Source organism: Lycium barbarum, chromosome 8 (assembly GCF_019175385.1).
Source record: "Lycium barbarum isolate Lr01 chromosome 8, ASM1917538v2, whole genome shotgun sequence".
In the NCBI taxonomy this organism is placed as follows: Eukaryota; Viridiplantae; Streptophyta; class Magnoliopsida; order Solanales; family Solanaceae; genus Lycium; species Lycium barbarum.
The window spans coordinates 126,693,628-126,707,136 of record NC_083344.1 but is presented as its reverse complement, the minus strand read 5'-3'; the positions used below and the strand labels follow the sequence as shown (position 1 = coordinate 126,707,136).

General features: G+C 36.2%; 2 protein-coding genes across 2 annotated transcripts; both read right to left on the bottom strand.

Moving 5' to 3' along the window:
- Positions 1-4,119: 4,119 nt before the first annotated feature.
- Positions 4,120-5,384, bottom strand: LOC132607227 (disease resistance protein Roq1-like). The gene is made up of 2 exons (XM_060321102.1): positions 5,028-5,384; positions 4,120-4,935 (listed from the first exon to the last, which is right to left on the bottom strand). Exons 1-2 carry the CDS (start codon positions 5,382-5,384, stop codon positions 4,672-4,674), a joined length of 621 nt encoding a protein of 206 aa, XP_060177085.1. The 3' UTR covers positions 4,120-4,671.
- Positions 5,385-5,478: 94 nt separating this feature from the next.
- On the bottom strand, positions 5,479-9,730 carry LOC132607226 (disease resistance protein Roq1-like). The gene is made up of 4 exons (XM_060321101.1): positions 8,978-9,730; positions 6,936-8,022; positions 6,202-6,495; positions 5,479-6,107 (listed from the first exon to the last, which is right to left on the bottom strand). The coding sequence occupies exons 1-4, from the start codon at positions 9,463-9,465 to the stop codon at positions 5,643-5,645; spliced, it is 2,334 nt and encodes a 777-aa protein (XP_060177084.1). The 5' UTR covers positions 9,466-9,730; the 3' UTR covers positions 5,479-5,642.
- Positions 9,731-13,509: the final 3,779 nt, after the last annotated feature.

Below are 13,509 nucleotides of genomic sequence, written 5' to 3'. Positions count from 1 at the left end.
GCTACGGTTTGGGAGCATGACCAGTATGCGAGGGACGAGCGTGCGGGCGTCGATGATGCATGGCGACTATATATGCAGCAGCAGGTCCAGAGTTGGGATGTGAGGATGACGAGTCTAGCGGTGGTCGGACATGACACTCCTATCCATGTGTACATGGAGTGGTACATGCAGATCACTCGCATCATTATTGGCAACCCCTCTAGGCGTCATCCAGATGGCCTGGGATAGGTAGCTCTCGCAGGAGCGTACGAGGCGCTGGTACGGACCGTTCAGACGATGCACTATGAGAGCACTGCCCGTACGGAGGTCCCCGAGATGGCGAAGTATGCAGCACGGATGATTGAGCTTGCCGAGACTGGTATGAGACAGGCACATGACTTTGAGCGTGTTCCCGCTGCCCTACCTGGGGCAGTAGGTTGTCGTGCTCGCCGAGGAGTTAGTGGCCGTCGTAGAGGTGGTAGGGCTGGCAGAGGTGATGAGGCTCCATCGACTTCAGAGATCCCACCGAGTTCTTACCAGCCGGCTACTACAGATATCCCATCGACTTCTCATTCTTGGCCGTTGACTTCACAGACACCTCTGTATACGCCGGACCCTTTTTCAGATTATGTGCCCTTGCCTTTTAGGCGTGGTGGAAAATTAACCTTTCACGCACAGAAACTGTGCGCGAAAGGCTTTCTCCTTTCGCGCACTAATTTCGTGCGTGAAAAGGCCTCCGTTACATAAAGCCTTGATTTGACAATACATTGCTGCATTATTTGACTGTTTTAATACGACTTGTATTGCGCATCATTTTAATGCGCACTGTAAGTATTGATTTGACAACACACCACGCATGACAATTTCAGGAATCTATGACACATAAAGGCTTGATTTGACAATACATTGTTGCATTATTTGACCATTTTAACACGACTTGTATTGCGCACCATTTTAATGCGCAATGTAAGTGTTGATTTGACAATACACCACGCATGACAATTTCAGGAATCTATTTAACTTGAAGGTTTGACGAGTGAAAAACTCATCAACTTCATAAGTCTAAGTCTTACAAGTCATTCAAAAAAAAAATCAAACTTCATAGAAAAAATGTCTCAAAATGCTTCAACTGTTAAGGTTTCACTATTTTGGGATGGAGATATCGTCGAGGACAATTACTCCATTCGTTATAGTATCAAACCAAAAGCCCATGTTAAATTTCCAACAACTTTAAATTATGAAATACTAGTCAGTTACATGCACAAAAGAATGAAAACTACACCCACTGAGTTTAGAATCTCACTAACTGGCAGATATCCACAAACAATATCAAACGGTGTAGTGCGTTATGGCATGCACAATATCAACGATGATGAATCTTCGAGTGATTATTTGGGATCGCCGGAAGAATATCGTGATTTAGTATTCATTAATGTTCTTGAGATGTATGTTGAAAAGATACCTCGAGAAGAAGTCCCTCAAGTCCAGCCTATTCATGGTAACACTTATGGGGACTTTAGTTCTTAAGGAGACATTTTGAGTGGTCAAGTGGCGCTGGAAAATCTAAGCCAGCAATTTAATCAAGCTTACAATAAAAATTGGTAAATATGGATTTTTCATATTATTATTATGTGTAGTAGCACGTGTATGTTGTATGAATTGGTAAATAATCAGTTTTCAAATCTTTATAGGAACTATTCTCAAAACTCGTCAGTGGTACCAAATATGGATGCTGGTCAATCCTCTCAGTTCGGTGGAGTTGATCGTTCTCCACACCATGACAGTGCTTATGAACAACAGTAAGTTCATCACCTTGATATTAAATTATCTATATATATATATATATATATATATATATATATATATATATATATATATATATATATATATATATATATATATGATGTTGGTATTTAAAATATGTTACTTTTCGTGTAGGAGGATGAATGCACTTGATAATGAAGATTTTCCTAATTATTATGAGTCATCATCAAGTGATGACGATGAAATAGCTAATAATGCAGAGGTAACCGATGATGAAGATGATGATGATGTTCAAGTTGGTATGACCAACAATATTCCTCAAAGCCAAAACCAACAAGAACCAATGCACCACCACCGATGGCTGAAAACCCAACTTCTGAAAGCCCAATTCAGTGGCATTCTAACAATATCCCTTATCTTGACAGCCTGCAGGGTCGTGATGATGCATTTGTCTTCACAAGAGAAGATGATGATAGTCGCCTAAAAACCTGGATTGAACCAAGGGATCTCAACAAAGATCAATGCTACCTTGCAAAGGAAATGTTGTTCGTATCCAAAAAGGCGTTGCAACGGGCTGTCAAAATTTATTGTTTTAAGGACATGAGGGAGTTTAAGGTTGATCAGTCAAACACAAAGATATGGAGGCTAGTTTGTAGACGACGGTATCAAGGCTGTGAGTGGTTGCTTCGGGGAATTGTTAAGCCTGATGGTATGTGGGCTATCACAAAATTCCGCGAAAGACACACTTATGATATGGAAGAAAATCGAGCAGATCATTATAATGTAGATACAAACATGATTGGTCAAGTGTTACTTAAAGACATTGCCGAAACGCCAAGGTAACTTATCCTACCTAGTACATTATATGTCTTATATCAATTGAAAGATCATTACTTAATGTTGTTTGTTTAAACTTGTGCAGGTTCCCCATCAAAGATTGTATTCGAAACGTTCAAACCGTATATAGTAAAACTATAAGCAATAGAAAGGGATTTCTCGGGCGTAGACGCGCTTTTGAGATGGTCTTTGGAAATTGGCATACTTCTTTTCAATCGTTGCCAAGGTATATGGCAGCTCTACAACATTTTAATAATGGTACTGTTGTAGAGTGGCGACTTATAGAGGGTAAAATCTTCAACTTAGTATTTTGGACATTCAAACCATGCATTGATGGTTTTGCTCACTGCCGACCAGTGATATCCATAGATGGTACGCATGTATATGGTGCCTACGACATCAAGCTCCTAATTGCAATAGGAATGGATGTCAATGGGTCAATATTTCCTCTTGCTTTCGCAATTGCCGCTAACGAGAGCAACGACACATAGGGGATCTTTTTGACCCATTTGAAAACTCATGTTATTAAGGATCGTACCGGCATATGCGTGCTGTCTGATAATCATAAAGGCATATTGCACAATATAGATAATTTACCGGGGTGGCAGCCTCCCTTTGTTTACTATCGCTATTGTTTAAGGCACTTGAAGGCAAATTTGCAATCAACGTTTCACAATGGCACTCTAAACAAATTGATGTGGGGGGCTGCGATGGAGCATCAACAACGAAAATGGGCTGCAAAAATGGATCTGATCAGGGCAGTGAGTGAACCCGCATATGTTTGGTTGATGAAGCTTGAAGTTGAAAAATGGACGCTTCATGCTGATGGAGGCAAAATATGGGGCATGCTCACAACAAACAGCTCAGAGTCTATCAATGGCTTGCTGAAATCTGCTCGAGGACTACCTGTCACCGCAATGGTGAGAATGACTTTCAAGCAGGTTGTGGAGCGATTTGTTGTTAGGACAAGGTAGGCTAGAGCGATATTAGCCGACGACGGGACATGGATGCCAAAGCCCTTCAAAAATATGAAGCATTATAGAAAAAAATGTGAGCATCACCAAATGACCGAGTATGACCCAATTCAACATGTCTATGAAGTTAGGACGGGTTATTATAACGGTAAGGGTGGAAACGTGCATACCGTTTATGAGGCAACAAGAACATGCACTTGTGGTAAGTGGCAAACGTACCACATGTCGTGTTCTTATGCTGTCAAGTGCTTCGAGAGAATGAGAAAAACGGTAACAAGTTATGTGGCGGGGGAATACAAGGTCCACAGTTACCTTAGAGCATATTCCGGTCAATTCCACTCACGTGGTAATGAAGCTTATTGGCCAAACGAGCTGTTTTCGATGGTTGCTAACAAGGATTACATCAGGAAATTGGGCATTAACTCACGAAGTCGTAGACCCAATCAAATGGATGTTAGTGAAAGAACTTACTCTCGCAAGTGCTCTATATGTAAGCAATATGGCCATGACAAGCGTTCGTGTGGGCAACAAGGCCGTGGTAGTACAAGCACGTCTCGAAGTAATAGAGCCTCTAGAACTTGAAGATTGTATTGTTATTGTAATTTATTATTGTATTGCTTTGAATTAGTATTGTAATTAAATGGAATGAATTATTTTTTAATTAGTATAAACCTCTCGTATTGGATGAATTATTATTAAATCAAATATTTATATTTGTACATTCAAATATAATAAAACACTTAAATCAAAACCCTATAAATATGACAAGTTTCAAAACTTACTTCGGGGCACTTTAGAACCCCTAAAACGACGATCCAAACGTTTAGGTGGACTTGATGTAATGAGCCGACATTATTGTACGCAAAAAAAAAGATATTAAATTTTATATAAAATATTGATATTTTGGGGTTTTGAAACATGACTAATATTTGCCCAAAGTATGGAAAAAAACGTGATTTGAAAGGTAACACTAAAAAAAAAAAAAAAAAAAACAGAAGACCTCCTTCACGCACGAAATTGGTGCGTAAAAGGCCCAAGTTGCATTTTTGCAGTTTGATCCTTTCACATACTAATTTAGTGCGTGAAACCTAGTAATGTTTTTTTTTTTTTTTTTGTGCTAGTTTGGTTCTTTTTTTTTTTTTTTTTTTTTTTTTGCGCTACAAGAGTCGCGGATTCCTGATAATGTCCAATCAGGACAGTACACACCATCTCCCATGTAAGTGCTGCAGCATACAACAAACCCAAGGAAGTCATCATTCCACCAATTTTTGGGCAAATGAAGCGAGATTTTTTCCAATGTGCTATGGTACGTGAACCACTTGGGAATTACACGTTCTGGATAGACGACTGACCAAGCAGGCATTCCATCATGATAACCAGCCTGCAACATACCATGAAGATCAGTTTCGATTTCAATAACTTGTGAGTGCATTTGTGCGCGCACCCTTTAACGTTTTAGAGAGAGAGAGAGACCTGTTTGTATTTGAAAAACGTAATGAGAATCTTGACCAACGTATTATGTATAATTTCTTGTTGGCAGTTTTCATCCATCAGTGAGCTGTTATTGCTCTTGTCTGAATAAAGTTGTTCGTAACTAGAGTTTGTAAATGAGATCAAATACAACCGTCTGTATCGAAACATATTGACACAATCTTGGGCTAGAAAATCATCTGCATACAGTTCCCTAAGATCTGGAGGAAGTTCGGGACTTTCCTTAAGCTCCTCACAGTATGTTATGTTGAGATAATGTAGTTGCATAGGAAGATGCATGTTCTTTAAAGAAACAAACTTGTTTCTGCTCAAATTTAGTTCAGATAAAGAAGGAAACATACTGAAATGACTAACATCTTCGTCAAGTAGATTGCAACCACTGAGATCTAATTTTTTCAATTGCCATGAGCGGTATTCCAGGAAAAACTTCAACTTCAAAGCAGATGGACATTTATTTAGTCTTGCGTCTTTTTTTTCGCAGATAGGACAGTAAGCTTATTTAAGTGGACGATAGAATCTGGTAGTTGCAAAATGGCAGTATCATCAACATAGAGTTCCTCTAGCTTTACCAGAATTCCAATCTTACTTGGCAAGGTCTTAAGTCTTGAGCAGCCACAGAACTTTTAGTTCCCTCAACTGACAAACATTGGCTGGGAGACCAACAAGTTCCTCACAGAAACTCAAATCAAGTATGCTAACTTTAGAAAGATGGCCAATTGATGAGCTTAGCTCCCGTATTGCAGTGCATGCTAAACGGAGGTCTAAGAGAGAATCCATATTCTCTGAAAGTTCTGGAACTTCTTTTAATTTCAGACATCCAGAGAGGTTGAAACTTTCAAGAGATTTCATCTGAATGCTGCTTGGAAGGAATTCAAGACTTTTGCAGTTTTCCAAATTCAGCAAAGTCAGCTTCCGGAGATATGCAGTTGACGAATGGACTTCTTCCAAGCTTACACATTGTTTTAGCATCAACCTCTGTAAATTCGGGGTCCCAGAAAGATCAGGGGTTCGGCGTAAATTCTTGGACCAACTTAGGTTGATGGTTGTCAAGCTATCAAATACCTGTTTAAAACAACACAAATATTTGAAACATAAGCTCTTGTCCCTTTTTCACATGTTTAAAATTTAAGTGGTAGATATCAATGATGCATTTTACCTTCAATCCCTTCCACAGTTCAACTATAGAACTCGAAAACATGTTGAGCCCGACAAGCTTTCTAGGTTGAAAATTTTCTGGCAAAGATTCAAAATGGTAGTATGACCAATCAAGCCACCGCAAGCTATTGGAGAAGCAGTCAATAGGGTGAGCAATAGGGTCATGATACCGAATCTCATCCCCTTTGACTATGAGCATCCTTAGACAATTCATTTTTTTGAAAGCTTTGCTCCTATTGCATATAAGTGATTCCAATTCAAATGGAACCATTATGCCTTCAATTGCTTCGGAGCCCTAAAAGGATAAAGAGAAAGTCTGTAAAACTTGATATTGACCCAATACACAAAACCATTCTCCCTTGATGAAGTAATAGGAAGTAAAGCACCTATTCATAAAAACATGATGTGTATTCATCAGAATTGTTTTCATAGCAACTGAGGTATTGATCAAAGGCTTCCATTATCTGTATTCTCACTTTAATCATTATACCTTCCTTCAAGTGTAGAAAATGGCGTAATTTGGTGAACGAGTAAGCATTAAGAGCAGTTAATTGAAACAAGAAGTAGACACCAGTTAATTTTTTTATAGAAGCTGAACTGTTAGAACCTGTCAGCATTTTCTGCGCAACAACTACAATGTCCTAGACGCCAAGAGAACTGTTATGTGACTGAATAGCTACTACATTAAAAAAATAAAGACAGGACTAAATATCTCTGACATTATTACTAACATACCGTATTATCTGTAAAGACATCATATATGTCCTCATAACGCCACAATCTAGTGTATCTTCCTGGCATATCAGGGTAAACCTGGCGTACCACCTGCCAACCCATCTCCTGTATCAAATCATGCATCTCAATGATTCCTCGTGAAACATATAGAAGAGATTTTTGAGCAAGGACACTTATCCCGATCTTAGAGTAGAAACCGGAAGCGTCTAGGATTCTTATCACTTCATCTTCCTTTTTCCCTCTAAAGAAACAAGCAATATCTAGAAAAATATTTTTCTCTTTAGGGCCCAATCCATCAAGACTTATTCTGAGCTGCTTAACAATTCCTTCTTCTGCAGTGTCTTTTAATCTGTCTAATGCACTAATCCACTCAACCATGTCCCTTCCATAAAGAAAAGCACCCAAGACCTTAAGAGCTAAAGGAAGACCTTTAGCATAATGCAGTACATGGAATGTGAGTTCTTCAAATTCTTTTTCAGGACTCACTGTCTGAAAGGCATGCCAACTGAAGAGTTGAAGAGCTTCACTGTCAGACAGCAAATGGACCTCGTACAAGTGGTTGTGCTTATTGAGCAAATGTTTGTCTCTAGTTGTTGTAATGATTCTACTGCCACTACCAAGGCAATTACCATTTCCAATTAAGTTTTCTACTTGGTCTCCATTATCCACATCATCAAGGACAATTAGAACCTTTTTAAAGTGAAGCCTAGCCTTTATCATGTTGATTCCTTCATAAACACTCCCTATATTTAGAGAATCTAGCTTCAAGATATGTGAAAGAAGTGTCTTTTGCAAGTATTCCAACCCATGCTTCTTTGAAACTTCCCTAATATTTGCAAGAAAACAAGACCCTTCAAATTGACCAGACAGCGTGTCAAAAATCTCTCTTGCGATAGTTGTCTTCCCTATGCCGCCCATCCCCCATATCCCCACAGAACAAACACCCCCAAAACCCACATTCAACAATGACTTTACTTCAGCCAAACGAGATTCCACTCCCACAAGATTCATCGTGACAGCAGAAACTGAACGGTCCAAGCTATTAAAAATACGGTTTACCATTAGCTCTATGCATTCTGATTCATTCCTGTGGTTGGTAAGAAAAGTTCAAACTTTTAAACACTAAAAGGAAAAAAATAGCGGGAAAAAAAACTTGTGCCCAGAGAGATGCAAGGAATTCAACGGGGTACCTGTGATATAAAGCAAAATGCAGTCCTCGAGCCTTAAAAATTATAAGTACCAGACAGATAGAGCATCCATTTATGCATATATGTGACAAAGGAATATTACTAAATCTATCCCTATCTTCATCTGGGAGAGAATAACTCTTGGAAAGGTTTTAAAGCAAGAGATTCAATGTATTCAGAAATATAACTTCTCACAATAGTTACAATTTAGTTATCTCTCACTCTGGACACAATTTGCAATTGCATCAATTTTCAGTTCTGGATCAATAGACCTATCTTATATACATGCAATTCTGAATTTATATTCAATGAGACATCTTCACTGCAGTAAATGAAATCTTGATTCCAGCTACCACTGCATTTAGTTAAATTGACCGTGTGCATACTGAATATTTTAAGGGTGTGTTTGGTATGGAGGAAAACATTTTCCAGAAAATATTTTTCAATTTTCCCATTCTGGTTAGTTAAAATGTTTTGAAAAACATTTTCTCTAGGAAAACAAATTATAACCCTAATCAAAGTACGGAAAACAAGTTTTATAAGTTATATTCCATGTTCATTGTCTCCTCCCTCCCACCCAACCCCCACCACCCCCGAACCCCCACTCCCACCACATTCCCCCACCCCTCACCCCAATAGTATTTTGCTAGAAAACATATAAATACTCTTGGGATAATATTTTTGTGGTTATTACTACTTACCAAACACTAAAAAATAAGTAAAAAATCCACTTGTTTTCCAAGAAAACATCTTCCATGAAAAACTTTTTCCTTCATAACAAATACACCCTAAATAGAAACACAAACAACAATCAGAAAAGAAAAATTAAAAGAGAGTCATTTTTGTTCTACTAACCCATTGGCTGTATTACGTACATCCCATCCTGCTATACTTGCTGCTTGAGTAACAACCTTTCTCCATATTTTCACCTTCTCCAAATCAGTTCCTTTTAGATATGCCTCGTGCTTGGCAAAAGCTTCACCAAAGCTATTTCTTTGATTCCTTACATCTGATGGATCAACATCATAGAAGACTGGAATTGGAATTTGTCCCTTCTTTTGAACACATTCCATGATCTTGACTAGTTCTTCTAAGCACCAAGTGGATGAAGCATATTTTTTTGAGAAAATAATAATGGCAATTCTTGATTGCTCAATGGCTTCTGAAAGTTCAGGTGAGATGGATTTTCCTCTGTCAAGTGCTTTGTCGTCTTTGAATGCATGAATTCCTTTGAATGTAAGAAATGTGTAAAGATGGGAAACGAAGTTGTTACGTGTATCTTCACCTCTGAAACTCAAGAAAATATCATATTTCCATTTCCGGGTCTCTGATATGGAAGCCATGGTGAATTTTGAGCTTAGTAATCAGCTAAAAAGAATAGAAATGGCGTGTAGAAACTCAGATTTACAGAGAAAATGAGATGGACTTGACAAGGCAACCGAGGAAATGATCAAAATAGTCCTTAATGCATGGACTTAAGTATATTAAAAGCTGATGCTTTAGTCTTGGGCCCTACAAACCTAACGACATCTAATAAAATTCTGTCAAACTAACGGAAGCCTCCTCATGTGCAAATTCACGAGGGATATCAAAATTCTAAGAGCCCATTTGAATTGACTTATAGTTGCTTATAATAAAATTCTGTCAAACTAACGGAAGCCTCCTCATGTGCAAATTCACGAGGGATATCAAAATTCTAAGAGCCAATTTGGATTGACTTATAGTTGCTTATAAGCTGTTTTTAGCTTTTTTTGAGTGTTTGGCTGGTCAACTTAAAGTCATTTTGTGTTTAAAATTAAGCTCCAAAAAATAATTAAGCCCATTTGACTTAACTTATCTAAAGCAGCTTATAAGCTGAAAACAGTTTATAAATCAAAAAAAATAAGTTGGACTACCCCAACTTATTTTTTTAGCTTATAAGCTGTTTGCAGCTTATAGACATAACCTCATCCAAACAGACTCTAAAACAAAAGCCTTTTGCCTTTTTGATCAGTTCCAAAAGGTGGAAACTCCCGCCTTCCCAACAAAAATCCTTCTCCATCTCTTTTGTGGTCTTGTAAAATCAGTCAACACAAGAGAAGTTTCTTCATTGTTGAACAATGTTAATCAAAAGAAACGACATAGGATCAAGTCCATACTACGGTAAGAATTCATTTTGTTTTTAGTTGAAGCAATACAAAGATCAACCTATTTGGTACTCAAAATCTAGGTTGTTACTACTATTTTCTCCAATCCTTTTATCAAATTTGTTTTTTCTTTTTTGTAATATAAAATTCTACCTTTTCGATTTTTTTTACTGTTGGCTTTATTTGGTTTGTGGATTCAAAATATTTAGAAGTGCAGTGCAGAACTGGGAACTAGACACATGAAAATGGCACGCGTTTTTCTTTATCGTTAGTACTGTTATAATCATTCTGGTTTGGTTGGAAAGAGAACTTTTGACCTTTGACTGATGAAGCTCAAAAGTACGTAGGCTTCTATTAAGTTTGACATATTTTTGTTGGGTGTCTTTAGGTTTGTAGGGTTCAAGACTAAAGTGATCAGCTTTTTCATAAGTTGTATATATAAGTACATATATTAAAGACTATTTTGATCATTTTCTCCCAGGCAACCCCTACCGCTCTAGCCTTGCCACCTTCTCTCTTTACTCAAAACTTTGCGCGCAATAGGACCCACTAATTTTGTACAACACGTTAACTTTATTTTTTTCACACTTTATATAATTTCAAAGTATTAGTATTCATATTTTTTTTATACTTTGATCAAAAATTAGTTAAGGATAGAGTAATTTCTGTGTTAATGCGTTATACAAGTGAATTCAAATTAGTTGAAGTCCTAACGCAGATACCAAATATTGTATGAGTATATTTCATGTTAATATTATATTTTTTTGATATTATTTTTTTAATGATAATTAATTATGTTAGTCTTTATTATCGTTTATTAATAACTTGTGAGACAATCTAAATTAATTATGAAAAAATCTCGACATATTCAAAATAAATTAATGTCTTGACTAAATAATAAAATGCTTAAATCAAAACCTTATAAAATAAAACACTTAAACCTAACGATAACAAGTTTCCAAACAAAACTTATTTCGGTGCACTTTACAGCCCCTAAAATGACGATCCAAACGTTTAGGTATAGTGGATGTATTGAGCCAACATTATTGTTCGCAAAAAAAGATATTAGGTTCTATATAAAATATTGATATTTCGGAGTTTTGGGACATGACTAATCTTTGGTCAAAATATGAAAAAAAGTGAATTTCAAAACTTTAAAATTATACAAAGCGTGGGAAAAATAAAACCAACCCTTATTACGCACAAAATTAGTGCGCAATAGGACTTAACAGCGGCCGTATAAATTAAGTCCTATTGCTCACAAAATTTGTGGGCAAAAGGTACTAATGTTCCTTTTTTTTTTTTTGTGGTTACTTTTGTTAGATAGACCCAAATGTGGGTCATTTAAGGAGTCCGAAACTAAAATGACTTAATAAAAAATCAAGTGAACCAAAATACCCCAATAAAAAAAAAATTACAAAACTATCTTTAGCGCAGTAAAATACTACGCTAAAGATTTATTTTTTGTATAGCGCAGTAAAATACTGCGCTATAGCGAGCACTAAAACAAAAAAAATTGGTAAACCTTTTTTTTTTTTTGCAACACTTAGTGTGTTTTTTCATACAATTAGTCGTGTGTCAAGACTCCGAAACGTCAATGTTTTATATAGAACCTAATATTTTTTTCTGCGTACAATAATGTAGGCTCAATACATCAAGGATATGTAGACGTTCGAATCGTCATTTTAGGAGTTGAAAAGGTGCTCGAAGTAAGTTTTGTTTGAAAAAACTTTTTGTCAACTTTTTTTTTTTTGTAACATTTAGTGTTTTTTTTCATACTTTGACCAATGATTAGTCGCGTTTCAAGACTCGAAAAAACGTCAATATTTTATATAGAACTTGATTTTTTTTCTGCGTACAATAATGTAGGCCCAATACATCAAGGATACGTAAACATTCGGATAGTCATTTTAAGGGTTGAAAAGGTACCCGAAGTAAGTTTTGTTTGAAAAAACTTTTGGCCAACTTTTTTTTTTTTTTTGGTACTACTTAGTATTTTTTTCATACTTTGATCAATGATTAGTCGTGTGTCAAGACTCCGAAACGTCAATATTTTATATAGAACCTGATATTTTTTTCTGCGTACAATAATATAGGCTCAATACATTAAAGATACGTAAACATTCGGATCGTTATTTTGGGGGTTGAAAATGTGCCCGAAGTAAGTTTTGTTTGAAAACTTTAGGTTTGAGTACATAACCGTCCATTTTTATTTGAAGACTTGATGTCATTAGCTTAAAAAAAATTATTTTTAGGTTTTAGATTTAAGTGTGTTATTTTTTAATGCGTAATTTTATTTCAAATATACGACAATTTTTTGCGCTCGGACGTCCAATTTACGCGATTTCTTTTTGCAACATATTTAAAATAAAGTTGCGCATTAAAAAATAAACACTTAGTGTTTTTTTTTTCATAAAAAGATCGCAACATCTTATTTTAATAAAAAAAAATTTGGCAACACTTAGAGTTCTCTTTTCCATACTTTGACCAACGATTAGTCGTGTATCAAGACTTAGAACCTAATTTTTTTTCCTGCGTACTATAATGTACGCTCAATACATCAAGGATACATAAGCATTCGGATCGTCATTTTAGTGGTTGAAAAGCTACCCGAAATAAGTTTTGTTTGGAAACTTTAGGTTTAAGTGTTTTATTTTTTAAGATTTTGATTTAAGCGTGTTATTTTTTTAATCGAGACATAACTTTATTTTGAATATAAATCTAATTCAATTTGATAAAAAAGTATTTAAATATAGGGAGAAAAGTTAGTTATAAAGTGGTCAAAATTTAGATGATCATAACTTTGCGCTCAGACGTCCGATTTACACAATTTTTATTTTGATTTTGGATATTTTTTCGAGATCTATGCGGACAAGCTGCCGCAAGGCGGTTTGGCCGAGCCGATTTTTAAAAAAATCTTTTATCCCATTCAATTTCAATTTTTCCCCAAATTGGCGTGAAATTTTCAATTTTATTTACTTATAATATGATGATACATAATAGATTTCACCGTAAAAATCCCGAGGTAATGTAGCTGTGAATGTTAATTTTACTTCTGTGGTTTCAATTTTTGAAAATAAAGCTGATTAGTTTTCTCGACATATAAAGTTGACTAAAATAGCCTTACAGTCAAACACTAAGTTTTTTCAAACATAACTTACTTCGGGCATCTTTTTAACCCCCTAAAATGATGATCCGAACGTCTACGTATCCTTGATGTATTGAGCCTACATTATTGTACGCAGAAAAAAAATATCAGGT

Excerpts from the sequence above, each read along its gene's own strand:
- LOC132607227 (XM_060321102.1), bottom strand. The coding sequence starts at position 5,384 with ATGTTTCCTTCTTTATCTGAACTAAATTTGAGCAGAAACAAGTTTGTT. Across the intron at positions 4,936-5,027 it reads CGTTTTTCAAATACAAACAG|GCTGGTTATCATGATGGAAT; the intron begins GTCTCTCTCTCT and ends GGTATGTTGCAG.
- LOC132607226 (XM_060321101.1), bottom strand. The coding sequence starts at position 9,465 with ATGGCTTCCATATCAGAGACCCGGAAATGGAAATATGATATTTTCTTG. Across the intron at positions 8,023-8,977 it reads GTACGTAATACAGCCAATGG|GAATGAATCAGAATGCATAG; the intron begins GTTAGTAGAACA and ends TACCAACCACAG. Across the intron at positions 6,108-6,201 it reads AACTGTGGAAGGGATTGAAG|GTATTTGATAGCTTGACAAC; the intron begins GTAAAATGCATC and ends TGTTTTAAACAG.